General features: G+C 47.9%; 2 protein-coding genes across 25 annotated transcripts in view; both read left to right on the forward strand.

Annotated features, from left to right (window-relative positions):
* R3HDM2 (R3H domain containing 2) overlaps positions 1 to 17,801 on the forward strand; it is a 147,249-nt gene extending 129,448 nt beyond the window's left edge. For 13 of the 21 annotated variants that reach the window (XM_030866539.3, XM_030866534.3, XM_030866538.3 and 10 more), the window contains 11 exons: positions 636 to 737; positions 3,186 to 3,428; positions 3,973 to 4,099; positions 4,958 to 5,118; positions 5,586 to 5,740; positions 6,927 to 7,027; positions 12,283 to 12,452; positions 13,456 to 13,603; positions 14,799 to 14,896; positions 15,247 to 15,331; positions 16,234 to 17,801. In XM_030866539.3, coding sequence (XP_030722399.1) covers positions 636 to 737; positions 3,186 to 3,428; positions 3,973 to 4,099; positions 4,958 to 5,118; positions 5,586 to 5,740; positions 6,927 to 7,027; positions 12,283 to 12,452; positions 13,456 to 13,603; positions 14,799 to 14,896; positions 15,247 to 15,331; positions 16,234 to 16,574 — 1,731 coding nt within the window. In that variant the 3' untranslated portion in view covers positions 16,575 to 17,801. The remainder of the gene's footprint in view (positions 1 to 635; positions 738 to 3,185; positions 3,429 to 3,972; positions 4,100 to 4,957; positions 5,119 to 5,585; positions 5,741 to 6,926; positions 7,028 to 12,282; positions 12,453 to 13,455; positions 13,604 to 14,798; positions 14,897 to 15,246; positions 15,332 to 16,233) is intronic. The other 8 variants (XM_030866542.3, XM_030866551.3, XM_030866547.3 and 5 more) reach the window with 1 other exon arrangement.
* A 141-nt stretch (positions 17,802 to 17,942) lies between these two features.
* STAC3 (SH3 and cysteine rich domain 3) lies at positions 17,943 to 25,895 on the forward strand. Of its 4 annotated transcripts, XM_030866559.2 has the most exons (12): positions 17,943 to 19,524; positions 20,273 to 20,333; positions 20,596 to 20,857; positions 21,101 to 21,198; positions 21,412 to 21,484; positions 22,366 to 22,463; positions 23,828 to 23,894; positions 24,077 to 24,126; positions 24,411 to 24,496; positions 24,681 to 24,732; positions 24,822 to 24,959; positions 25,138 to 25,895. In XM_030866559.2, the coding sequence occupies exons 2-12, from the start codon at positions 20,274 to 20,276 to the stop codon at positions 25,234 to 25,236; spliced, it is 1,083 nt and encodes a 360-aa protein (XP_030722419.1). In that variant the 5' UTR covers positions 17,943 to 19,524; position 20,273; the 3' UTR covers positions 25,237 to 25,895. The 4 variants fall into 4 exon arrangements, with proteins under 4 accessions (XP_030722419.1, XP_060162288.1, XP_060162289.1 ...); XM_060306305.1 differs by lacking the exons at positions 17,943 to 19,524; positions 20,596 to 20,857 and having other exon boundaries at positions 19,717 to 20,333; XM_060306306.2 differs by lacking the exons at positions 17,943 to 19,524; positions 20,273 to 20,333; positions 20,596 to 20,857; positions 21,101 to 21,198 and having other exon boundaries at positions 21,376 to 21,484; positions 21,933 to 22,463.
* Positions 25,896 to 26,397: the final 502 nt, after the last annotated feature.

A 26,397-nucleotide genomic window follows, 5' to 3' on the forward strand; every position in this document is an offset into this window, starting at 1 on the left:
GCTTATGGGAGCATTTTTCATACTGCCCTCACAGCCTTGGAGGAGCATAGAACAATCACTGGAGCAGGAGGAAGTAGGTGTGAACTGGCTTATTTTTCCTTCTCTGCCCTTGGGAGGCTGATGATCCTTGTGAATGAGCACTTCCTTCAGGAAAGCTGTGGTGTGAAATCAGGAGCATGCCTGGGAGAGCCGAGCCAGACCTTGGATGACCCTACAGAAGCGGGAATCCCTTCTCACGTGGGCATTCAGGGAGGGTTATGCGCCCCAGGAATCCTATGCTCAGGAAAAATGCTTGGGGAAAAAGCTGTGTTTGGGATCAGGCGGCAGACCCTGGCTCTGAGATGCTCACAACAGCTGCAGAGTTCTGAGTGGCTAATGGGGCAGAGTGTGCAGTGCGTCTGTACTTATAGGAGAGATTGCTTATTTGTCAGAGATGTGAAAACCATGAGCTGTCCTGGACTTGGTCTCCAGTCTGCTCAGAAGCTTTACTTTTCATGTGAAATTTCTTTTATGATTAACCTTGTTGTTCCTTCCCTTTCCCTCCCCATCTCTGCCCCACCCCCACCCCTGCCTATGCCTCTCCCTGTACCTCCCTTTTCTCTTCCCTTTCCACATGTCTCTCTGCTGGTCCACAGCCAGTCCCGGCTCTGCAGCCCTCTCCACAGCCTGTTCAGTTCTCTCCAGGCTCCTGTCCCCAAGTCCTTCTGCCAGTCTCTCCGCCCCAGCAGTACAACATGGTATAAACTCCATTCCCCCTTTTTGTCTTGTCCGTGTGTGGCCTGTGTCTGGGCATGTCTGGGTCAGTCTGTGACAACCGTGCAAAACAGTTGTGCTGTTTAGAGGACCATTGTTAGAAGGTATTTCTTCTTGAGGGGCCAGCACAGGCTGAACTATACTTCATTCTAGTGACCTCATAACAGTACTTTAGGCATCAAAAGATGCCTAAATGTAAGACAGAGAAGAACACTGAATTCCCCTGAGTTTCAGGACAGGGAACAAAATCAGATGTTGGTCTAACCTGGGCTCCTCATCCTCTCTACCATGTGCATCCTTCATCTCATCTGCTCCCAGGACATGTCTGAGGAACCCAGTTTATTCTGTACAGAATGATTCTTTATAGTTTCCTTTAAAAATAAAAACACAGGGACTTCCCTGGTGGCACAGTGGTTAAGAATCCACCTGCCAATGCAGGGAACACAGGTTTGAGCCCTGGTCCGGGAAGATCCCACATGCCGCAGAGCAATTAAGACCGTGCACCAGAACTACTGAGCCTGTGCTCTAGAGCCTGAGAGCCACAACTACTGAGCTGCGTGCCACAACTACTGAAGCCTTCGTGCCTAGAGCCCGTGCTCTGCAACAAGAGAAGCCACTGCAATGAGAAGCCTGCGCACCACAACGAAGAGTAGCCCCCACTCACCACAACTAGAGAAAGCCCGTGCGCAGCAATGAAGACCCAACGCAGCCATAAATAAATAAATTTATTTTTAAAATAGTTGCAGATTTCTCTGGCACGACTGGTAAAAACGTAAAATGTTCCCCTATTTTACTATATTATTTTACATGAAAAATATCCTCTTCTGTTGAATAGCACATGCTGTTTAAATTGTTCGTACCCTGACTACAAATCCTCTGAAGATTTGATTTGTCTCATAGTTGATAACTTCTATCATGGTTATAGGAGCCCTGATTTCTTTTAAATTTTGTGTTAATCACACCTGTCTGCTTTTTTTTACTAGAAACCCCTCTTTCCTCCCATCTCTTATCTCCATTCTGAAAAGTTCTAGAATATGAACCTCAAAATAGTAACTGCAGTCCAGTCCTCCTGTCATCTATTCCTGCCCACTAAGGTAGCAAAATAGCTAAGATCATATCCCTGAAAAGTGAGTGAAACCACAGGAAAGCATTATCTTTTGTTTCTACTAGTTTCGTTTGCAAAAGAACTTCTGCTCTGCCTGTGTATGTATATGTGTATTTTGATTACTGTCCATGGAGCAAAAAAGATGAGGAAGTTAAAAGACTAACCTATCACCATACAAGTGAGGGATGGAACACCCTCACTCTTTCTGCTTAGAGAAGAGGGCTGAGAGAGAAGGCAATTACAGACCAGCCAGTCAGTCTCGCCCTCCAGCTGGCCACTCACCCTGGCCTCCTTGCAGAGGTGAGAATTGGAAGTGGTTTCTGAAGGGCAGGAGAACTCTAGGCAAGTGTCAGAGAACAGGGGTGGAAATGATTGCAAGAGGGAGTAAGGAGATGAGCAGCAGGCGTTGGGAGCCCACCAGTCTTTCCACTGCATAGGCAGAGCTGGGGAGCCACATGAACCCACCCATAACCCACGCAAGGTGTTGTCTGGGTCCTTTATTATAAAAACGAGATTTATGACAATGTAGGGGCCCTTTGTATGGTTGGAGGCATGAGGAAGACAGGAAATGGAAAGATTTTGTAGGGTTTTTTCCCTACTAATTTGTCCTGTTTTCTCTATATATAGAAGTTGTGTCATTGCTCCCATCTCCCCAGGACTAATTCTAATAAAGATCATAATCAGAGTGACCATTGTTACCCCATATGTGGTAGGGAGACTGGGTCTGGAGTTGGGCTTCAAACAGCTGTTCAATTCATGACAATTTAAAACACCCTATGAGGGCTTCCCTGATGGCTCAGTGGTTAAGAATCCACCTGCCAATTCAGGGGACACGGGTTCGAGCCCTGGTCCAGGAAGATCCCACATGCCGCGGAGCAACTAAGCCCGTGAGCCACAACTACTGAGCCTGTGAACCACAACTACTGAGCTGCGTGCCACAACTACTGAAGCCCACACACCTAGAGCCCATGGTCTACAACAAGAGAAGCCACTGCAATGAGAAGCCTGTGCACCGCAACAAAGAGTAGCCCCCCTCGCCACAACTAGAGAAGGCCCGTGCGCAGCAACGAAGACGCAACACAGCCAAAAATAAATAAAATAAATAAATTAAAAAAAAAACACTTGTGAAAAAAATAAATAAAACACCATATGACAGAGGCTTAGGGCTAAAAAGCGCCTCCTAGGGCACACATGCAGGAGTGTCCCAAATTGGTGTAAGGAAGGAAGGCTGTAGAGAGGGCTACTATTTCTGTCTGTCTGTGGTAAAGCCAAAGACCTGGGGTTTGATATGACCTCAGTCTTTGGGTCTCCCTCACTCTCTCAACAGACAGATGATCTCAGCAACCCCTTTGGACAAATGAGCCTTAGCCGCCAAGGTTCTACCGAAGCAGCTGACCCATCCTCAGCTCTGTTCCAGCCCCCACTTATCTCCCAGCACCCTCAGCAGACTAGCTTCATCATGGCTTCTACAGGACAGCCCCTCCCTACTTCCAGCTATTCCACCTCTAACCATGCACCACCTACTCAGCAAGTCCTGCCACCCCAGGGCTACATGCAGCCCCCTCAGCAGGTGAGTGGCTTGGGTTCCCAGTTTAAATCACTAATTCAGGGACTTCCCTGGTGGTCCAGTGGTTAAGATTCCGTGCTCCCAATGCAGGGGGCCCAGGTTCGATCCTTGGTCGGGGAGCTAGGTCCCACATGCTGCACCTACAGCCCCCATGCTGCAACTAAAAGATCCCACATGCCACAACTAAGACCCGGCGCAGCCAAATAAATAAATATTTAAAAAAAAAAATCACTAATTCAGTTTGTCCAGTATTATAATCCTTCTTTCTTCCTCTAGTTTAGACAAATCAGAGGGGATAACTGTCCCCTACCTACCTCCATTTCCCCACCTTGACTTGAGAATTTTCTTTCTAGTCAGAAGGCCATATTTCAAATAACACAAGTCCTTCCTGTTCTGTTTCAAACTTGTATACGAATGCTGCAATTGCAGGCCCAAAATAGCTCCGTTTACAGATTTCTGGGAATTAACCGTGATGTATTTAATAGTTTGGGGATGTTGAGGCTGAATTTGAGGGACTTTCTGATACATCCGTTTCCTCTTACCATAGATCCAGGTTTCTTACTATCCCCCTGGACAGTATCCTAACTCCAACCAGCAATATCGACCTCTCTCTCACCCGGTGGCCTACAGCCCCCAACGTGGTCAACAGCTGCCTCAGCCATCCCAGCAACCTGGTAAGAGGAACCGCTGATGTATGAAGGTAGTGAGTAAGGGAAGGGGGGAGACTGGGAAAGAGAATTACCTTCACTGTTTAAAAAGCAGGGGGGGGGGCTTCCCTGGTGGCGCAGTGGTTGAGAGTCCGCCTGCCGATGCAGGGGACATGGGTTCATGGCCCGATCCGGGAAGATACCACATGCCGCGGAGCGGCTGGGGCCGTGAGCCATGGCTATTGAGCTTGCGCGTCCGGAGCCTGTGCTCCGCAACGGGAGAGGCCACAACAGGGAGAGGCCCGCATACTGCCAAAAAAAAAAAACTCATCAAAGAGCAGGAGGGACTTCCCTGGTGGCACAGTGGTTAAGAATCTACCTGCCAATGCAGGGGACACGGGTTCGAGCCCTAGTCTGGGAAGATCCCACATGCCATGGAGCAACTAAGCCCGTGCGCCACAACTACTGAGCCTGCACTCTAGAGCCCATGAGCCACAACTACTGAGCCTGCGTGCCACAACTACTGAAGCCCGTGCACCTAGAGCCCGTGCTCCGCAACAAGAGAAGCCACTGCAGTGAGAAGCCTGCGCACCACAACAGAGAGTAGCTCCCGCTTGCTGCAACTAGAGAAAGCCCGTGCGCAGCAACAAAGACCCAATGCAGCCAAAAAAAAAAAAAATAGATAGATTTATTTTTAAAAATAAATAAAGTAAAAAGCAGGGGGTGCAGGAGGCGGGGGCGGCAGGAATGATTAGGGTCCTGAAGAGGAACCCGTGATCTCCAGAAAAAGAAAAAGTAAAATAGAAGGAAAATTACTGAGAGAGTGTGACCTCCTAAACATTGTTGATACTATGCTAATGTCTCCTCTGCTTTGCCCATCCCTAGGTTTACAGCCCATGATGCCTAACCAGCAGCAGGCGGCTTACCAAGGCATGATTGGGGTCCAGCAGCCACAGAACCAGGGCCTGCTCAGCAGCCAGAGGAGCAGCATGGGGGGCCAGATGCAAGGCCTGGTGGTTCAGTACACTCCACTGCCTTCTTACCAAGTGGGTGCATTTTGTACTAGGAAAGATCACCCAGTCCTTGGGATGAGGAAAAGGAGGACAGTTTCCCACATCCTCCAGTCTGACAACTCAAACACTAAAACATTGTTCACTTTACCCCTAGAATTTTTAGGTTTTCTTCCTCTGAGAGAAGGCCCAGAGAGTCTGAGAACAGTCTTTATTTAAATTGTTTGGTTTTTATATAGCCATGCAAACGAGTATATGCCCAGAAAAGTAGGATCTAGAGGAAATTAGGCTCCTTCCTGTACATCACATGCCCATGGGTGAGGTTTGGAGAGGAAGGCAATGGAGGTAGCTCTAAGCATTTCCTTTACTCAGGTAAGGAGAATAGGAGTCTCTAAAGGTAGGGAAGGAGGTTAGAGTGTCCTGGTCTAGTGATGACTAGAGGCTGTTCTTTGGATGAACTCTTTGGGAGTAAGAGTGGTCATTCTCTTCTTGTCTCCACCCAGGTCACAGTGGGTAATGACTCGCAAAATGTGGTCCAGCCGCCTTTCCAGCAACCCATGCTGGTCCCTGCGAGCCAATCTGTGCAAGGGGGCCTCCCAGCAGGGGGCGTACCAGTGTATTACAGCATGATCCCTCCAGCTCAGCAGAACGGTACAAGGTGAGAACTCCCAGAGAGTTGGGGTGCATCTCCCACAGACCTTAGCAACTGTTGCACCATGGTTTTGTTTGCACTGGGAAAGAAAGGCAGGGGTAAAGATCCCAGTGATACCCTAAAGCAGGTAGAACATGAGGGAGTTCATTCTCCTTTTCTCCTTGTCATTTCGATATTTGCGTAAGAATTCATCAGCAGGAAAAATTCCTGCTTCGGAGACAGAGGCTTTATAATTTCCCCCATTTTTTGTTTTTCTAATCAGTGGGATTCAGAACTGTGAGATAGAGACAGCTTATTATTTTAAAAAAGCAATTTGGAGTATACATATGTAAATTTCTCTGTGTACCTCTATATCCATGGATGAATCTGAGATAGCCTATTTCTATATGTGTATTTATATATATCTTAGTATAGCTCATAGCTAATAGAATTTTAGAGGTAGAAGTTACCTTAGAAATGTCTAAATATTTAGACATTTCTAAGTGTCTAATAGTCCACTCCCCTTGTTTTATTTTTCTCCCTTCTTTTATAAATGAGGAAATTCCAACTAAGGATGTTAAGAAACTTACCCAAAGTCACAGAAGTAGTTAGTAGAAGCAGAGCTGGGACTAGAACTCAAGTCTGGGCCTACCGCGATGTATTTCTGTATCTCTCTCAGTGTCCACATTTCTGTCTTTTTATATGTATGTCTCCACGTTGTCTTGAGTTTTGTGAGATTTTTCCCCATTTGTCTTTAGTTGACTATATGTGTTTGCCATTGAGAAAATATCCTAAATCTCCTTAGTTATTTTTGCCCATCTCTCTCTAGCACTTTAGCCCTGTGTGTCTGTCTCTGGCATTCTCTTCATGTTTCTGCTGTGTTTCTCAGAGCGTGTGTGTGTGTGTGTGTGTGTGTGTACGCACACGTGTATGTGTTTGGTGTTTCTACACTGTTGGGAAGAGCATGTGTTACTAACATTCCATCTGTAGCACTGATTAGCAGCTTCCTAATTGAAAGATGATCAAGTACAAATATATATAATTAACTTTGAACTGATGAGTGATTTTAGAAATTGCATGGCAAATTGGTCTGGGAATGGCTTGGAGCTGCCTTGACTTCCCACAGGGGAGGCTCAGGAAGCAACAGCTGTCTGCCAGGAGTTGCGTTCCTCCCTCTACCGCTTTACCACTCTTCTCTTCTCCATCTCCCCAGCCCTTCTGTGGGGTTTCTGCAACCTCCTGGCTCTGAGCAGTACCAGATGCCTCAGTCTCCCTCTCCCTGCAGTCCACCACAGATGCCACAGCAGTACTCAGGTAAGAGGATAAAGAATTGAGGGGTCTTGGGCACTGGTGAGAGCAAACACTGCTGAAGGACTTGTGCTTTAGAGCTGGGAAGGACAAAGAGAGTTCAGGGATTGGCTCTGTCCCCAGCTGTGACCCCATCATGAGGGAAGACCAAAGTCCTAGCTGGCTGGTGTTTTCCAGAGGTGCTGAAATTGACCCCTCAAGAGGTGAGGTTGGTTGCCTGATCCCTATCCCTGGGGAGTCACATGTCGATTGAGTTCCTTGTTTTCTCTCCCTCTCCCTCTCCCTCTCCCTCTTTGCTGAATCCAGCACTACACTCACCACTCACATGCCTTTGAAACACAGAGTGCTTACTTCTGTCTGTTGCACTCATTCTTCCTGTAAACAGCTTTTCTTTTCTCTTGGGAGAAAACAAGGAAGGAGGCTGATAAAATGCTTTTAAAATGCTGATAAAATCAGCATTTTATCATAAAATGCTTTTAAAATCATATCTTAGATTTGTTTAGTGGTTTTTCATATGTGCTCGGATATACTGTGTCATTTTCATTCTCACTACAACTTAGTGAAGAGGAAATTTAAGACTCAAAGAGAATAAATGACTTGCCTAAGATCACAGTCCTAGAGCTTGAACTTGGGTCTTTTCACTTTCTGTAACCCATGCTACATCCTCAGTAACACATTTTCAACAGGTTTCTGTACTCTGTTCCTCCAGTAGGAAATAAATGGATATCATGTTAAATAGCTAAAGGCCTTCTTTGGAGGGGCCAGTTATCCCAGGTGAATAGACTTATGCCTTGCAGCCTCTCACTATCTGTCTTTGCCAAGAACTCCCCCAATACACCAAGTACAACTGCTCCTGTTTGTTTCCCTTTCACCCAACCCTGACATATCATTACGCTGTAGTTAAGTAGACTTCATGGGTTCTGGAGGGGAGGAGGTTAAGGTAGCCTCCAGCCATCCCCATGCAGCTCTATTGTGGGAATGTCAGGGTTCCCTCTTCTGGTGAGAAGGAGGTATTTTGCCAATTCTTCTCATTTTAGAAATGGAATATTTTTCACATAAGATTTTCTGTACTCTGTGTTAGGTGCTCTGGAGTAGATTCCAGAATTAAGCTTGCTTACAAGACATGATTAGTTCTTACCTTCAATGTAATGACTTCTTCCTTTATCCAGACCAACCATGGATCTCTTACAGGATGAGGTTTTAAAATTCACCAACCTTTACTACTCTTCATTACATTATTGGTCTCTCTAGCTGTTTCTCCTAGTGTCCGCCAGGGGCACTTGACCTTGAAATTCCCAGCGGGGTATGGAAATTATAGAAACCAGCTCCAAGAACTGCTGTAGCCTGTGGTGGTGCTTGGCACCTCAGGGCATTTTCTCTCCTGTTTGTTAAAATAAGTGTGTGTGTGTGCATATGGGTATACTTGTATGTGAATTTTTGTATATATCCTTAGTGGTATATCAGTATATCTGTTGGGTCTCCGCAGTTATGTCTCTTCATCTGCAAATACAAGATGAATTAGAAACAAATCAAGTGAGAATAATTTTTCAGTACCTACTCTGGACCTAGTGCTGGGTTAATTAAGTAAACTGAAACAGCTATTGTTCTGAAAGTTGGCAGCACTAGAGATCTGGACTGGGATTGGAAGGAGATAATCTAGGCTTTTCCCAAATTAATAGAAATAGACAAAACCCTCTCCATCATCTGATTTCCTTGCTGCTTTAGAATTTTCTGTTTTATTTCCTTTCCTTCTGGCTACCCTGATTGACCCTAGGCTTCTGACTGACCCCTTGTACTTTTCCTAGATGATGGGACCCTCTCTTCCACTCACATCATCTAAGAGACCTATTCACCATAGCATCAATCTTAAAAGTCTTCAATCCCTGCTCATGGGAATTTAAGAGGAAGTGGAAGAAAAGAAAAAGTGCTTCTTACACCTTCCTTTCCAGTTTTCCCTTTACTGGAAAGATAGAAGGCTGGCACTCCCCACAAGGGCTGCTATGTCACCTTCAGAGGACAGTCACCTGCCCTTCTCCCATGTAGCAACATGGTCACTTTTCCAAAAATAAAGGTAGGGATTAGGATTGGCTGTTCCTAGAGCAATTGTTCCAGTTTATTAATACAGTTTTGTAGTTGCCCAGTTTACCCCCAGGCCTGGACGTTAATTCCTCCACTATGATATTAGATATAACCATAACCTCAGGAAATACTTTTCTTCCCACTAAAATAGTGACTTGCAGGTCTCTTGAGGTTTTTACAGGGATGCTTGTCTGGGGAAGAGGCACACAGACATGAAATGGCAGTGAAACCTATGCACAGACTCTCAACTCACAGTGACACAGCAGCAGGGCCAGAGTGAGGTACATACAGAAATAGCTTCTCACCTATTTACTGGCTCATTTTGTAGCTGAGGGCTTTCCAAAGCTGAGACTAACTCTTTTCAATCCCCACTCCCTGAAGATAACCCTCTCCCCCACCAAAAAAATGGAAAACTACGAAGATACTGTAGGATTCTGTCCTGTAATTTGGGAAAGATGCCTGTGGGATTTTATTTCTCTGGACATTCCTTTCCATAGATTTGATTTCAGATGGTAAGGAAGAAGCCTTATCAGTTTTCTACCTCAGCGATTTAAAAAAAAAGCAAAAACTAAACAAAAGCAATTCTGCCAGACATAAATGTCATCTGTTTATATTTATGCGGTTTGCTCTGCCCAATCGACCTTTCTGCCCAGGTTTAATGATGCCACTTAAAAAGCCATTCACACGTTCCCTCTCCTTTCAGAGCTTTCAAGCTGAAATTGATTTCCTTATTCAACTCCCTTCTCCCCCTTCCCACTCCAACCCAGGCTCCTTCCCCCAACGTGATTATGTGGAAGCGCTGTCACTGGGCAGTGCTGTGGGGGGTTTTTGTTTTGGGAGATTTGGGGTTTTTTTGGCCACATGCATTAAGTAGCCACAGTTCAGCTGCTAATGGATGCCACCAGCTTCTGGCTTGAGGAAGAGAAGCATAAAAGTCATCTCATCAGCAGAGTAGTGCTCTCTGTCCTCAGCTGAGTGAAGGTACAACACTCCAGGCCAGCCGGAGAGGACTCAGTGAGGGGAGGAGCTCAGGAATGAGGCTGCAACTAGGAACCCTGCCTTTGCTTTCCTTGCGATCAGAGAAAATAATATGAGGACTTTGTTCTCTTTCCCCCTCCACTTTAGCCCCCTAATAGCTCCTTACAGCTACATGTTGGTATTAGAAAGAACTTCTACTGCCTTGCTTATGCGCACACCCTACATACTCACACATCCTCTACCTTTTCCTGGCCCAGGGCAATAGGCTCAGGTTATAAGCTGCCTTCCAGAAAAGCTATACATTTGATTATTTTTACGTTGGCCCCCTCAGGTAGCAGTGAGTTGTCTGAATAAGATCAGTTGCAGTTTTGTGGGTAAAGAATATGGGAGCAGGTGCAGATCTTAGGGTGGGGAAGTACAATGCCCAGAGCAACTATAGTAAAGGGGGAGTTGTTAAATGCATGACACCTCACAACTGTACAATTTTCCTGTGGCCCTTTTACAAGCCATGCTGATGAATACCCTGTCCTCTTTGGCAGGGGAAGGGGAGAGGTGAGCCTGTCGAGCCTGTCACTCTGAGTATTTGTGCTGTCTGATTATATGAGCCCTAGAGGATGGGGGTGGGCACAAACTGGGGAATAGGGTACAACAGATGCTGTGTCTACTGAGCTATTCTCTGAGACCTCCCACTGTTTCTTTTCCTTTCCTTTGACCGATGCTACCTGAGAAAAGTAATCACGCTCACTTCCCAGCATGACTGGTGCCCAGGGCAGAGGCTGCAACATTTCCCAGCACAGGAAGCAGTGCGATGGCGGCAGCAGTGGCAGCCCCAGAGCACTGAGCCATGAAGGCAGCAGCATTGCAGCAGGTTTTCAAGCTAGCGACCCTCAGTCCCATTTCTCTACCACCAGACACACACATGAACTCAGCCTGTCCATCCACAGAAATATAGTCTGGAGGGTCAAGGGCAAAGCCTCATGCTGGACAGTCCCCCGTGGGGAAGCAGAGCTCCTGCTCATCTCTCCCAGCAGAAACTGTCTATCAAACTGCTTCTCCGTGACCCCTTACCTTGCTTTTCACCATGAGGAAGAGTCAGGACTTAATGTTCCTCCCATTGAGCCCTTTCGTTCCCCCAGACTGTGAGAGGGTAAGACCATATCTATGGTTGCCTGGGCTAAAACCTCAGGGCTGCATCCAGTCAGTCACCTTGAACCTGTCAGTAAAACCTTCAGAGAGTCTCACCCTCCCACTCCATTTCTGCTGTCACTGCTCTAATTCATAATCACTTTGTTTTGTTTCAGTAGCCTCCTAACTAGTCTTCTGGTCACTAGTCTCTCCCTCCCTTTAGCCATCTTACATTCGGCCACTTGGGTTAGCTCTCTGAAACACAAGTCCTGTTCCCAACACCTACAGGATACAACCCTTACCAGAATGTGCTTCAAACTCTGACACCAGCTATTTGTTTAATGTCTGACTCCCTAATAGACTGTTCATTCCATGGGGTAGAGACCAGTCTTTTTTGTTTGTTTGTTTGTTTTGTATACCCAGTGCCCAGCATAGGAACTGGCACATAGACAAATGTTCAATAAACATTTGTTGAATAAATGAATAAATGTATCTCATCTCCTGCTACTTCCCCTACATAGCCCCTGTGCCTTAGCACCTTGAATTATTTGTCATTTCCTGAGCATGACATACATCTCTATGCCATTCCCTCTACTTGAAATGTTCCCAGTTCACCCAACCCTTGCCCAAGAATTATATCCTGCACATTTATCTTCTCCAGAACAACCAGAGATCGCTGACTTATCTGCAGCCATTACCAGAAAAGCCTGCACGTGCCTGCAGCCCTGGCCCAGGCCCCAGACTGGGACCTGTACCATGCCCAGACATTTGAGCAGTCTGACCTGGGAACTTTGACAGAAATGAAGTAGTTTTCTGCCAAGCATACCAAAGTACCCCCCACCAGGTGAAGGCCAGGAGGGCATTGGCATCTTCCATTCAAACTTCCACTGGTTCGAAGTTTCCGCTGGTCTGAGAGAGAGACCAAATCAGCAACTATCTCAGATTCCTGGCAGGACACAGTTTAAGTGACCCTGAAGCCAGTAGGTGGATTTGCTTACTGGCTTTCCCACTTAGGGTTAGCTGACAGGCCTAAAATGTAGTTTGAATGCACAACCAACTGCTTTTTTCCTGCCACCCAGGAGTGTCACCTTCTGGACCAGGTGTGGTGGTCATGCAGCTGAATGTCCCAAATGGACCCCAGCCCCCCCAGAACCCATCCATGGTCCAGTGGAGTCACTGTAAATATTACAGCATGGACCAGCGGGGGCAGAAACCTGGAGACCTGTACAGTCCTGACAGTAGCCCCCAGGTGAGTCCCTGCAACCCAGCTTTGTCTTAGCAGGGAGGTAACCAGATTCTTCTCAGGAAGTAATCTTTGCCATTGACTGAGCAACCTCTGTTACTTGTCTTTCCCTGGGCACTTTTTGGGAAGAAACACAAGAAATAGAGGAGAGCATCTTCTTTCAAGGAACCTAAGATTTAAGGTAGCAGATGGGACACATGCTTGAAAATGCTAAGGGAATGCTTAAAACAGTATGTCAAAAAGTGGATGTTAAAATAATACAAACTGGGCTTCCCTGGTGGCGCAGTGGTTAAGAATCCGCCTGCCAGTGCAGGGGACACGGGTTCGAGCCCTGGTCCAGGAAGATCCCACATGCCACGGAGCAACTAAGCCTGTGCGCCACAAGTACTGAGCCTGCGCTCTAGAGCCGTGAGCCACAACTACGGAGCACACGTGCCACAACTCCTGAAGCCTACGCGCCTAGAGCCCCCACCATGAGAAGCCTGCGCACCGCAATGAAGAGTAGCCCCCGCTCGCCGCAACTAGAGAAAGCCCCCGCGCAGCAGTGAAGACCCAACGCAGCCAAAAATAAAATAAATTTTAAAATAATAATAACACAAACTAATTAGGGACTAGGGCTAGTTTGAAGGAGCAGTCTGACTTTGACAGAGTTCAGCAAGAGAAGTTTCCTGAGAGAGGTGACTTTTTTTGTTGTTTTGAGAGAGGTGACTTTGTTTTTTGTGTTTTGTGGTACGCAGGCCTCTCACTGTTGTGGCCTCTCCCGTTGTGGAGCACAGGCTCCGGACGCGCAGGCTCAGCGGCCATGGCTCACGGGCCTAGCTGCTCCGCGGCATGTGGGATCTTCCCAGACCGGGGCACAAACCCGTGTCCCCTGCATCAGCAGGTGGACTCTCAACCACTGCGCCACCAGGGAAGCCCATGAGAGAGGTGACTTTTAAGCCAAGCCACAGGAATATCCAGAGGGTAATGTTTGGGGTATGTATGATGTGTACTCCTCTCTCTCCCACAGGCCAACACACAAATGAGCAGCAGCCCTGTCACATCTCCTACTCAGTCTCCAGCACCCTCTCCTGTCACCAGCCTCAGCAACGTCTGCACAGGACTCAGTCCCCTTCCTGTCCTCACACAGTTCCCCCGTCCTGGGGGTCCAGCACAGGGTAAGGGGTTAGATAAGGGCTGGTTGCTGTCAAATTCACCATTCGCATCCCATTCCCAAGTGGGGAGATCGAGAGGGCAGCAACAGGCAGGGAAGCGGTGTGGCTGGTCATCCAACTCTGGCCCTGTTCAGGCCAAAGACACCTGCCCCTCTTTAGTGCTGCCCATAGTTAATTTACTCTAGATCTCCGTTAGATTTTTAATATTTACTTCCAAGTCCCTGGTGACTATGAGCCAGGGAAAAGAAGTTCACTGAACTTTCTAATGAACAACCAAGAGTTTAATCCATCAGTACTGAGTCTGAGGGTTGGGAATATGGGGTGGTGTCAGAAACGGTATTTGTCAAAAACGTTATGGTTTTAGAAGAGGGAATACTGGATTTGAGTTAAAAGACTTGGGTTCAAATTCTAGTTCTACAACTAACTAGCTTTGTGATGTTGAACATGTTACTTAAAATGGGACCTCAGTTTCCTAATATATAAAATGAGGTTAATCACACATAAGATGGAAATAATCTTATCTGCTTTCTGCCGTGGCTATCAAAAGCAGTATAAAAATAACATGAAAATATGGTTTAAAACTTCAGAGTGCTCTGAAATATAGTATTTATCACCAATAATAGGTAACACATGGTACTTAATATGTATCAAGCATTGCTATAAGTGCTTTACTTATAAGTACTTTACTTTATAGGTGCTATAAGTGTCTTATAGTCATTTAACCTCAGCAGTGCTAATGAGAGGAAAACATACCCAACATCCCATTTTCAGTAACAGAGCCAGGATTTGAACCTAGGCAGTCCGGCTGTAAGTCTGTGTTCTTCTCCACTGCATTGTATTGCCTCTCATGTGAGTCAGAAACTTGAGCCCTGGGTTTAAGGTGAGAAGAAACTATATGAGAAATAAAAGACAGTCATAAGGGTCTGTAGGTTTCCTCCAGGGCCTTTTGTCTTCAATGGACAGAGCCCTTCTTCAAAGGTGAAGGAACCTAATAACTCCTTTTGTCTGAGCTACAGCTGAAAGCCAAGGGGTTTAGGAAGAGAGACAACTCTTAAATCAGTGACATGGGCACTCCTATCATAGATGAAGTAGGAATAGTATGCATTGTTGCTGTCCATCTCCAAAGCCCCATGAAGTCTCATAAAAGTCATACCATGTAGTTCAAACTCCCAGAAAACCATCTGCTCTTCCTCCCTAGGTGATGGTCACTACTCCCTCTTGGGCCAGCCATTACAGTACAATCTGTCCATCTGCCCTCCCTTGCTCCATGGCCAGTCAACTTACACGGTGCACCAGGTAAGGGTGTCTCCTATCAGCCTTAGGGCCATCAGAGTCCCCTTCTCATCCAGGCCCCTGCTTCTGAGCCATCCACCTCAACTAGCTGGGTGGACAAGAGAGACAACACAGAGAGAATGGACGAAGTGGGAAGAGCCTTTACCCCACTCCTGTACGCATTCCTCTCACCCCTTCCCCAGTGCCAAGAGGGAGAGGCTCTTTGTTTCTCAGTGGCCACTCTCTGGCCAATCTGACTGCCTGGTGGGATGGGGTTCTCAGGGTTGGGTACTGCTCCTTAATCTCTCAGACAGACTGGGATGTAAGGCAGTCATTGTTTACCTGGAATGAGAGTTATCTTTCGAATGTTGAAGGGACAGAGTGGATTGAAGCATGGAAACCGGAGCAAGAGACAAGCACTCAAATCTGCCTCCACTGACCTGGGGACAACAGACGTTGGTGAGTGACAGGATGCTGAATTCCCAAAAGAAGGTGCTTAACCCCTCCAGCCTTGCATTACCAGCCCAGGATGGTGAGAAAAGCCAGCTTAGGGTAGGGAGTCAAAAGAGGACCTTTTCGTACTCAAAAGCAAGGAGAAGCTGGAGAAGTGAGGTGTCTCAGTCCTCCTTACCAAGCCATTCCAAGTCCTAGGGAAGATGAGGGTGAAAATTTGGAATAACACAATGATGGGGCTTGTTGAGCCTGCTATTAACAGACAACCTTGTGGAAGTGGTCCTGACGCTGATCTAGGATGTCTACCTTTGGTAGTTCTAGACCCAGTTTAGGAGAGGCTTGATAAGAGAATATGGGGGAGTAACTTTCCTCCTGCAGGCCTTCCATACTAGGCATAACAAGATCTCTTGGGGTTTCGCCTACTGGAGCAGTTTGCTAAACAAGGTAAGGAAGGGAAACTGACTTCCCTAGATGATAAGAAAGAGGAATCTACCTGGACCAGCCTCTGGGAAGGGAATGGAACATATTTCAGACTGAGCTATTAACTTTGTGAAATAACATAACCAAAAGCCACACTTCCTTCACAGTAATTGCACCCTGTGAGAGAACTGAGGTATAGGTTTCCAGATCTTAAATCTGGGATTCTGATTCCCAGTCTCCTCTTGCCTACATCTCTAGGCTAGGAGAAGAGAAAGTTTCCTTTGTGTCTTCTAGTTGCCCTGATCAGAGTCTGGATGGTAGGGAGTTGGGTTGATTTGGGGAGGGAGGAAAGGACTAAGTGAGAAAGGCTGGGCTTTTGAGGACATTGTATACAGACTTGGTCAGCTGGATGCTCCTCTGCTGGGCTGCTGGCCAGTCCTTCCTACTCTATACCTCTTACAACCATGTCCTGTCTCCTCCCCTTCCAGTCCTGGGACGGGTGCTGGAGGTGACAGATCTCCCTGAGGGCATCACCCGTACCGAGGCGGACAAACTCTTCACTCAGCTTGCCATGTCTGGCGCCAAGATCCAGTGGCTCAAGGATGCTCAGGGGCTGCCTGGTGGGGGTGTGGGGGACAACGGTGGGACTGCTGAGAATGGCCGCCACTCGGACCTTGCTGCCTTGTACACCATCGTGGCTGTGTTCCCCAGCCCTCTGGCTGCCCAAAATGCCTCCCTTCGCCTCAACAACTCTGTGAGTCGCTTCAAACTTCGAGTGGCCAAAAAGAACTATGACCTGAGGATCCTGGAGCGAGCCAGCTCCCAATAAATGGAGGAGAAGAAGGGACCAGCATGGCAGGGGTGGGGCAGGGTAGAGGGGTCAAGGGGTCCTGTCAGACCACAGACAGAGGCAGAAGGTAAGGTAAGGTCCACAGACAGACACTAAACTGGAGCCTAAGACAGTAGGGATGAAGATGGAAACAGAGACAGACACTCACACTGGCACTGAACTCTTTCTCACTCCCCTGCCAAGGGTCCCTCTTTTTCCCTGGTTGGCCCCATGTCTGCTTCCCTCTCCTTCCCATCCTCTTCTATGATTTTTTATCTCTTCTCTCACCATGCAATTAATTCTTTCATATTTTTTGGTCAGGTAGAATTGGGAGGGTCCCACACTCCCATGTTCTCCTATTTCCTCACCATCCCAAGCTCCCTTTTCTTTTTTGGTCCTTATGAATATATTTATATGGACAGAATTAAGAAAAATGAAATTGATTTCCCCTTTCTCCCACCCCATCTTATCTCCCCAAACCCCACAGAGTTAAAACTTGGGCCTCCCTCCACCCCCCAGAACACTTGTATATTGTTTGTTTGAGGTTTGTGCTGCAGTAACAGACACAGTATTTAATTGCACATACAGATGTTTGCTGGGTATATTCACTGTAAATTTTATTTAATCTGATTTTTTGTTTGTTGGGGGGTTCTTCGGGGGGGGGGTTGATTTTGTTTTTAAATATAAAAAGAAAATCTGTCACTGGACATCAGTCCGTTTTCTGTTGCCACCCTGGTATGGGTGGGGTCGGAGGGATTTGATGCGGGCTGGGATGGCTTTCTCTGGCATATGCACACATATCTTCCTAACACTATTCCCTGCATCCTGTCCTACTCCTTACAAATAATTCTGATAAATGGCTGGGTCTGTAATGGGACTCTGCCACTAACTGTGGTGGTTTATCAAGCACATCACTCTCAACTCTGGACCTCTGAGTTCTTACCAGTAAAATAAGAGACTTGGACTGACTAGGCGACCTCCGAGGTTCCTTCCACCCTGTTCATTCTGTGGTACACATTTAGGGCCCTGGTAGCTAAGCCAGAGGAGTGTGAGTGACGTCCAAAACTGGGTCGAGATGCTTGCTTCATACCTGTCCATCTCATATTCTGAAAACTCTTCAGGGATGGAGGACTTGGGCCTTTCTTTAATCCCAAAGCCAGAGGATTGGGTTCTACCTGGCAGGAACAGAACCGCATGTTTCTTACAATAAAAGCTACATCAATCGAACTTGCTGTGCCAAGATGTCATACTATCCAGGTGTGCTTAGCAGTCCCTGTCCTGTGCAGCTGAAGAAAGGTGAAGAGCAGAAGTCACTTGCCTGTAAGATAATAGAGCTTTCCTCTGTCTTCCCAAAGCTAGCCCTGTTGTTGTGCAGCCTGTCAGACGAGGGCCATTAAAGAGCCTGTTGACCCAGAACCATCCAGCAGCCCCTGCTGAAAAATGTCACCCACCCCTTAAGGAAAAAAGAACAGTAGGCAGAAATGACATAGCACATTGCCCTGGAAATCCCTTGTGTATGGGTAGCAGTATCTCTCTAGCCAGCCTCCTCTGAAGCTTGTCTGGCCCAACCCCCAACATAATCCTTTACTTCTTACAGATACAAGGGATAAAGCAGCACGACATTACCACCTCCAAATTGATCTGCTCTGAGATGGGAGTATCTCCTTTTTCAGCCATGTCACAGCTCAGACTAGGAAAAGGCTGCATCCCTGTGAGATAATGCCAGATACCTCATTGACCCATCAGATCATATGCATCAGAAGAAAGAGATGGAATCAGGGAATCAGAATGATAAAGGAAGCTTGAGGCTTGGCCATCCTACCTCCAAGAGTCTGCAGTTCCCATGGGAAAGGGGACGTTACTTACAGATGATAAAAACTCCATGTGTGACAGCTATTGCCTTCTGTCCAATATTAACAAAACAATCTGTACGTGATCATTAGACCCTCACTCCCCCAGAACCCCTCAGATGGAAGTCCCAGCCTGGCCTTTTTTAATAGCTCTTAGAGTTCCTTTCACCCTGCGGACAAGATTTTAGAGGAATAGGGGAAAGATATCTCTGGGGGCAGCTGGAGGGAACAAAGCAGTACTACATGTTCTTCACTCCTTTACAGGATAGCAGCAAGGTACCCTTCTAACTACCCATGGATAAGAAAGCAATCTAGTTTGGCTGATAGGAGAGCTCTGAAAATTCGAATGTTCCTTTCTTCACCAGTTTCCAAGCCCTTTCCTTCCTAAAGATTGGAGGCTAGATCGATGCTTGAGGGTAAAAAAAAAAAAACATGGCCACAAGAAGATGGTGGCTGAGAAATCGAAGGCTAGTTCCTAAAGTAGATCCAGGGAAGGTAGAATTGGAGAGATGTTTGGACCTTGGGAAAAGGATGGAGAAGCCTGTTTATAATTCATCTTCACCTTTAGTCATTTAAAATCACCCACATGAAGGAATGCCCTGGCGGTCCTGTGGTTAGGACTCCGCGTTTTCACTGCCAAGGGCCCAGGTTCCATCCCTGGACGGGGAACTAAGATCCCACAAGCCACACACACAGAGTGTGACCAAAAAAAAAAAAATCACCCATATGAGTATGCGGTATGTCCCTTCCTGAATTTAGCCAGTTCTGACCTGCACACCATAGATGAAAAACCAGGCAACAGCAGCTCTGGGGGAATGGGAGGAGTTAGGGTCCAGCCCTCCCCGTGTCCAATTTCTCTGTGTCAGCTGTTGTCGCTCAGCTGTCCACTTTCCTCCAGCCCTGTCATTTCAGCTCTGACACCAAGGCGAGAGGCTAGGAGGTCTACAAACACCGTCTGGGTAGCTGGTGTGAGTACAGAGAGTACTGGGGGGGCTTAGCCCCCAAGGAAGAAGACCAGCCCTCCCCCAGCACCACCGTCAAGATCCCAGGGGCTCCCTCTTTCCTCCACAGGCTGTGGACTGACTTAGGGAATTCCAAACGTAAGTTGCCTCTTCATCCTCTTTCCATTTCCAGGACTGCTCACCCAAGCTTCCCCAATCCATAGTCTATTCCGCTTCTTCATTTCTCTGCTTGTCTGTGAGTAGTTTGGGTTTTAGGAATAAAATTATTATTATTCTACTCCAGGACAAGAGCTAGGATTAGAGGGTGGGGTGGGGGTGGGATCAGGGGAATGGAGTAGTAAGGGAAGGAAAGGCTCATATTACTCTGAAAACTTAAAATAGCTGAGGCCTGAGGCAGGCTGGGAACTAGGCACTGGGCCCCCAGGGCTCAAGAGAGAGGTAGAGGAGGACAAATGTCCCCAGCCCATCCCTCCTTGCATGCTTGTGGACACACACATTAAACCTCTTGAAAGGGGATCTGGGAAGGTGTGTGTCACATTTCTATTGCCCACAGATTCCCAAGAGAAACAAAGTACCTGTAGGAAAATCCCTAAACCACACAGCCTTGTGCACTGTCTTGGGGGTGTAAACTCTGGGGTTGCCCCTCATGGTAGAAGTATGGTTATTGGTTTGAGGAACTGGTTGGGAAGGTCTTTAGTCTGTTGGGCTTTTCTCTGGACTTGCATAGAATCTTTCTGCTCATAAGCCTTATGGAAGGATCTCTGTTTAACCAAATTTCTCCCAAAGCCTCCCCTCCAAGGACCACCCCACTGCAAGGGACAGGAATATGGGAGGGAAGAACGGCAGTCAGGGATTAGATTTCACAGTGGGGTCCAACCTCTTGCAGGATGACAGAAAAGGAGGTGCTGGAGTCCTCCTCCTTCCCAGCAGAGACTCGGCAAAGTGGGGTGAGTCTGGGCTTCTGACCACTGGGTGGGGGGAGCTGGGAAACCGCTGCAGCCCTTGAAGAAAAGTGCTTGAATTGATCTCACTTGTATATGACTCATTTATTGTTAAAACGCTAGCTAGCACCCACAGCCCCTGATACCCCCTAATCCTGGGGTGTGCCCCTTGCCCCAGGCTAGAAAAATGTAGTTAGCTTCAGCCTTACCTACTCTAGAAAGCAAGACAGTTCTTTTAACATTGGGTCTCCTTCACTCCCTCCCTCAGCTACAGCGGCTGAAGCAATTATTCAGGAAGGAGTCTACAGGGACAAAGGAGATGGAGCTTCCCCCAGAGCCCCAGGCCAATGGGGAGGCAGTGGGAGCTGGGGGTGGGCCCATCTACTACATCTATGAGGAAGAGGAGGAAGAAGAGGAGGAGGAGCCACCCCCAGAACCTCCTAAGCTTGTTAATGATAAGCCCCACAAATTCAAAGATCATTTCTTCAAGAAGCCCAAGTTCTGTGATGTCTGTGCCCGGATGATTGTGCGTGAGTCATGAAGGGAAGTGGAGAGTGTGATGTCGAAGGCAGGGGGTGGGGGAAGGGGTTTAGGAAAGGAGTATTTGTATATCAGACAGGCTGTGGTAAGATTTGGCTTTAAGAAAATACTATTCCAGACTGAGAGTGTTGGGTCCCAGACAGAAAAAGGACCTAAGAGCTAGAGTAGCAGCAATGGTACAAAGGGGAAGGGAAATCAGGAACCTCACCCAGATGTTCTCCCCATCTCCCAAGTCAACAACAAATTTGGGCTTCGCTGTAAGAACTGCAAAACTAACATCCACGAACACTGTCAGTCCTATGTGGAGATGCAGAGATGCTTCGGCAAGATCGTGAGTAGGCTCTGGGGAGCAAGAAAGTAGAAGGGAGGGGACGCGTTGCCAGCTACCTCCTTGCCAGTCCCTCCTCAAATCATCCCACCCATTTCCCCGCTTTTTTTTCCTCAACCCATCTCTTACTCCAAGAAGGGGTGAATACTCACGGGAGAGATGGGTTCTGGGCCCTACCTTGTTATCTCTAATGCTTTCTCCCATCCAATCCTACAGCCCCCTGGTTTCCGTCGGGCCTATAGCTCCCCTCTCTACAGCAACCAGCAGTACGCTTGTGTCAAAGATCTCTGTAAGTGCCCCATACGGGACCTGAGGGAATGGGCAAGCCTAGAGATGGTTTCAGCACGATCTCCAGATTGGGAAGCCAAATTCTGAAACAGACTCTATTTCCCATGGTTTTCACTCAATCTAATATTTTAGCCATCTTGGATGCAGAGTCAGTATTCCCCTGTTTTATAACAGAGGGAGATAAGATTTAGCACGGGCTTTGTACAGTAAGAAAGAGACAGATAAGAAAGAGACAGAACCAAGACTGAAACCTTCTTCTGCCTGACTTCAAACTCTGCTCTTCATATGCAAAACCATTTCTAAGCATGAAGCAGACTGTCCTCATCCTTGTTAGAGCATAGTGCCAGACTCAGGGCCAGACCAAGAGCTGTGGGCATCCTGGGCAGATTCATAATTTGGCAACCCTTAAAAGTGTATTTGTTGACAATTTGCTCAACATTTATTTGGAGGAGAGGCTGAACTCTGTGAGGAGCATGGATGGAGAAAGAAGAACCCACTGGTGGTAGTACCCCAGCTTGCACATGCCACTCAGCGGAACAAAAGCCAGCAGTTAAAGGACCACTCTCCTTAAAAGGAAAATAGTGATTCTGAGCATTCCCCAACTCCCAAGCAACTCATTAGCAGAGTTGTCTTTCCAACATCATATAATGCTCTGCCTGGAAGGAGTGCTGGTAAATATTTTTCTCCATCACATTTCCAGTGATGTCTTTAGAGCTCTTTATAAATTGATGACCCTAGGTATACCCAGCTGACATTTTGCTAATTCTAAACACACACGCACCTACTCAGTCCCATCTCTCCCTTACTTAAGAGGTCTCTCTTTCCTCTAAGCCTTTTTCTGCCTCTCCAGTAATGTCTCCTTTCTTCTCCCATTCCAACTAGCTGCTGCCAATCGCAATGACCCTGTGTTTGAAACCCTTCGCAGTGGGGTGATCATGGCAAACAAGGAACGGAAGAAGGGACAGGCAGATAAAAAAAATGTGAGCACCCAGTTTTCCTACTGAGGCCTTCCAGAGACCCCATGGAGCAGGTCCTGTCTCCTCTCTGGAAAGCTGACAGAAGTAGGAATCCTCTTCCCCTAAAATTGCACATAACCCAACAGACAAATTTTTGCACGCAATTTTAAAAGGCCTCAGTTTAACAACTCCTGCCATAGCATGTGTTTACTCCAGGAACTCCCTTCTGAAATTGTCAGATAAACCACCATAACTAACTAAAGGCTAGGCCCCAGGGCCCTGGCATTGCCAGGCAACAGAGGAAAGCTATGCTTTTGGATTTGGAGAGGAGAGCTTGTCATGCCAACTAATCAGAGAATTCTAGAGCCCCCCCAAGGGTCCATGAAGGTAATCTGGTCTGACCCATTTATCCTATAGATGAGGAAACTGAGGCATAAAGCTTGTGGCCAAGAGCACCTTCATTTCCTTTTGTAATAGGTTACTAGATTGGTAATACAATAGACGTATTCAGTTCAGCAAGGAATTTGTTAGCATATCCTTATATCTTTCTGGACAACAAGGATGGACTAATGTGGATAATGGTTACAGTTAGATGGATTCCTAAAATTGGTTGAATGACAGCACCCAAAGGATTCTGGTCCTTTAGGGAGTTTCCAACTAGAGGGAGATTTCTGATGCTTTATGACATGATTTAGTCCTTAGTCCTCACCTATGGACATTTTTCTCACTGATACAAATGAAGATATAAATGATATATCCCATTAAGTTTGTGGGAAACCTAGGAGGGAAAACTCATACACTGAATAATATATTCAAAAATCTTACAGACTAGAAGAAAGACCAAGAACTAATCATCCAAAATTGTGTAAGGAAAAATACCTAACTGTTCTTGGATCAAAAAATGAAAATCAACTGCACAAAAACAGAACTAGAGATCTGGCCTCAAAGTAGTTGATATGAAAGTTGGGTGTAAATTAGGGATTTCTTGGAGTGAGCTGTGACTTATAAGGCACTATCAATGTGATCTGACTGCTTCCAGAAAGGCTAGCCCACTCGGGTTCTGTTCTCTTAAGGGAATTCTAAAAACTGTGCTGCCCATTTTTCTCTTACACACTGTAGTATTTTTAAGGGCAGACATTATAGTAAAGGACATGGATTTTGCAAGGTAGTGAGCTTCCTGTCAACTACATTCAAGCACAAAGTGGGTGGTCACCTGCCATGTTGTTTCAGAGGAAGTCCCTCCATTAGGCAGGTGGTTGACTAGATACTTCTTCCAAGGCTCCTTCCAACACTGAGATCCTATTCTCTAGTTCTCTGGCCTGACTTGAGAGCCAGGGCAAGCATGGGTTTCCAAGACAGCATCTTCCTAACTCTAGTGCCCTCTCCAGTCTCTAGCAGCCATGATGGAAGAGGAGCCAGAGTCTGCCAGACTACAGGAAGGCAAACCCCAGGATGGTGAGTAACACCCACCTCCATCCATAGAGATGGAGGAGGGTCAGGGCTCAGCTGTGGCACAGGAGATGGAGGGCCAAAGAGCATGCCAGGTTTGGAGGTAAGAGGCCCTGGAACAGAAAGGTAAGGGATTGAGGGCTACACTCCAGGAGCCAGAGACAATTTGTCGGTGTTTCCCATTCCAGGAAACCCTGAAGGGGATAAGAAAGCTGAAAAGAAGACACCTGATGACAAAGTGAGAATATTTTCTCCCTGTGGGGACCCCAGTCCTCTCCCCAACCTAGGTCTGACACCACTCACGCCACTCACGGCCTCAGCAGAAGCTCACACTTATTCCATGGGTTCCAGTCATTAACCTGTCTTCTCCACCACCTCACACAGCCAACACATTCGTCTTAGTTCAGGGACATGAAAGAGAGGTGGAATGTAGTGTGTCTAGAAAATACCCCTGGCCTTGCCTCCTGCCTCTCAGTCTGGGACAGAGGTGCCCTGAGACTCATCACCCCCTTTCACCCCCAGCACAAGCAGCCTGGCTTCCAGCAGTCTCATTACTTTGTGGCTCTCTATCGATTCAAAGCCCTGGAGAAGGACGATCTGGATTTCCCGTGAGAGGCCTTAGGATTGGGTTGGCGGTGTACTGGGAGTGGAGAGGGGAGAGCCCAGCTCCCTATGGGAAAGGAAAAGGGGGGACTCAGGCATGGAGCCTATTTGGGGCTGGACCTGGGCACAGCCAAGGGACTGAATGTGTAAGGCTCCTAAATCTCAGAGGCCCCTTCCTTCCTCTCCCAGGCCTGGAGAGAAGATCACAGTCATTGATGACTCCAATGAGGAGTGGTGGCGGGTAAGAGAAATGTCTGAGACTCGGGTGGGACATGGGTTGAGTTTAGAACCAGAGATTGTGAGATTAATTACGCCTACCATCTCCTTTAGGGGAAAATAGGGGAGAAGGTCGGATTTTTCCCTCCAAACTTCATCATTCGGGTCCGGTCTGGAGAGCGTGTGCACCGCGTAACGAGATCCTTCGTGGGAAACCGCGAGATAGGGCAGATCACTCTCAAGAAGGACCAGGTAGCTCTGGTGCCCCAACTCAACCCCAGGCCCAGAGGCTTCTCTGCAAACTACACTCCTTGCAGATCTTAACCCATTAATGGGGCTAGATTGGGCCTCCATAACTCTGGACTCCCCTACTCAGCTCTTCTACTGTTTTCTCTTGATTCCCCTCCTCCCTCGTCCCTTAATCCTTTAGATTGTGGTGCAGAAAGGAGATGAAGCCGGTGGCTACGTCAAGGTCTACACCGGCCGCAAGGTGGGGCTGTTTCCCACCGACTTCCTGGAGGAGATTTAGGCGTGAAGACGCCTGCTGGCGGGAGATAACCAAACCCCATTCTGGGCAGGCCCAGTGGAGGTTGGGGAGAAAAGGGGCGAAAGCAACTATACTGCTGGGTGGGGGAGATGGGAAGGCCCGCCGGAACGTGACGGTGCTTCCGGGAAGGGACTGGTTCCCGTCCCCCTTCCCCGCCGAGGGCGTCGGATACTTGGTGCCGGGAGCAGCCTCACTCGAAACCCCTCAGGTCCAGCCTTTGAGATCTGGAAAAAGAACGCGTCTCCACTAGGGAGACGGGAGGGGGCATTGAGGCGAACCATCGAATGTTGCGAATTTATTAAAGTTTTGACAAAAGTTAGAAAAGTTTACCGTTTAACTGGGGGCCGAGGGGAGAGGGAGGAGAGAGGGCCTGGGAAGGGGTGGCGAATCTTCCCCAGCTCTCCCCTCACTACCATGGTGCGAGGTGGGGAGACAGATGCGTCCGCCAGGCAAGGCCTCTGTCGTCAATGAAGAAAGGGGAGCTGGACTGGGGTCACGGCCCCCGCGCCCCTGCTGCTGGGAGCAGGATCGGGTAGCAGGGTGGGTCCCACTAGCTCTTAGTGATGTCGCCGTGGGCAGCCCCTTGCATTTCCGAACCTGGCTCAGTTCCGAACTAGGCCGCCAGGGGGCGATGCAAGATCTCGGTTGAAGTGCGAGGGACGGGGGTGGGGGGGCGGGGGGAGAGAACCGGAGACACCAAGCCTGAGACCCTGGTCCTGTAAGGGGGTGGGGTGCGTGCCGTCTCCATGGCAACACTTCCTCAAGTCCTCCGGGAACTGAGCGAGCGAGACGGGGGGGGTGGGGGCCTGACCCCTCCCGCGCGGCCCCCGCCCCAGCCCTTTGCGACAGGTACCAAGTGAGAGGGCGCGGGGCAGACAGCTAAGCAGCTCAAGCGGAGACCCCCCCTGCGGTGCGCCGTATGTAAATTATATTTGCATATGCAAATATGCAAATGTACCAGCCCAGGTCGCGGTGGCAGGTGGCGGGGAGCGGGAAGGTGTAGGAAGGGGAGCTGGAGGAGACGAGGAGTTTAGGGACCTGGGAGCGGACCAGTGAGCGGCAGCCTGGGGTGGCCGCTGGAATGGGGCTGGCTGAGGGTCTTGAGCTAGATGGCGGGTGGGGGAGGGTCAGCCTGGCCAGTCA

This window comes from Globicephala melas, chromosome 10, assembly GCF_963455315.2.
Source record: "Globicephala melas chromosome 10, mGloMel1.2, whole genome shotgun sequence".
NCBI lineage: Eukaryota > Metazoa > Chordata > Mammalia > Artiodactyla > Delphinidae > Globicephala > Globicephala melas.

Excerpts from the sequence above, each read along its gene's own strand:
- STAC3 (XM_030866559.2), top strand. The coding sequence starts at position 20,274 with ATGACAGAAAAGGAGGTGCTGGAGTCCTCCTCCTTCCCAGCAGAGACT. Across the intron at positions 22,464-23,827 it reads GACAGGCAGATAAAAAAAAT|TCTCTAGCAGCCATGATGGA; the intron begins GTGAGCACCCAG and ends TGCCCTCTCCAG. Across the intron at positions 24,127-24,410 it reads AGAAGACACCTGATGACAAA|CACAAGCAGCCTGGCTTCCA; the intron begins GTGAGAATATTT and ends TTTCACCCCCAG.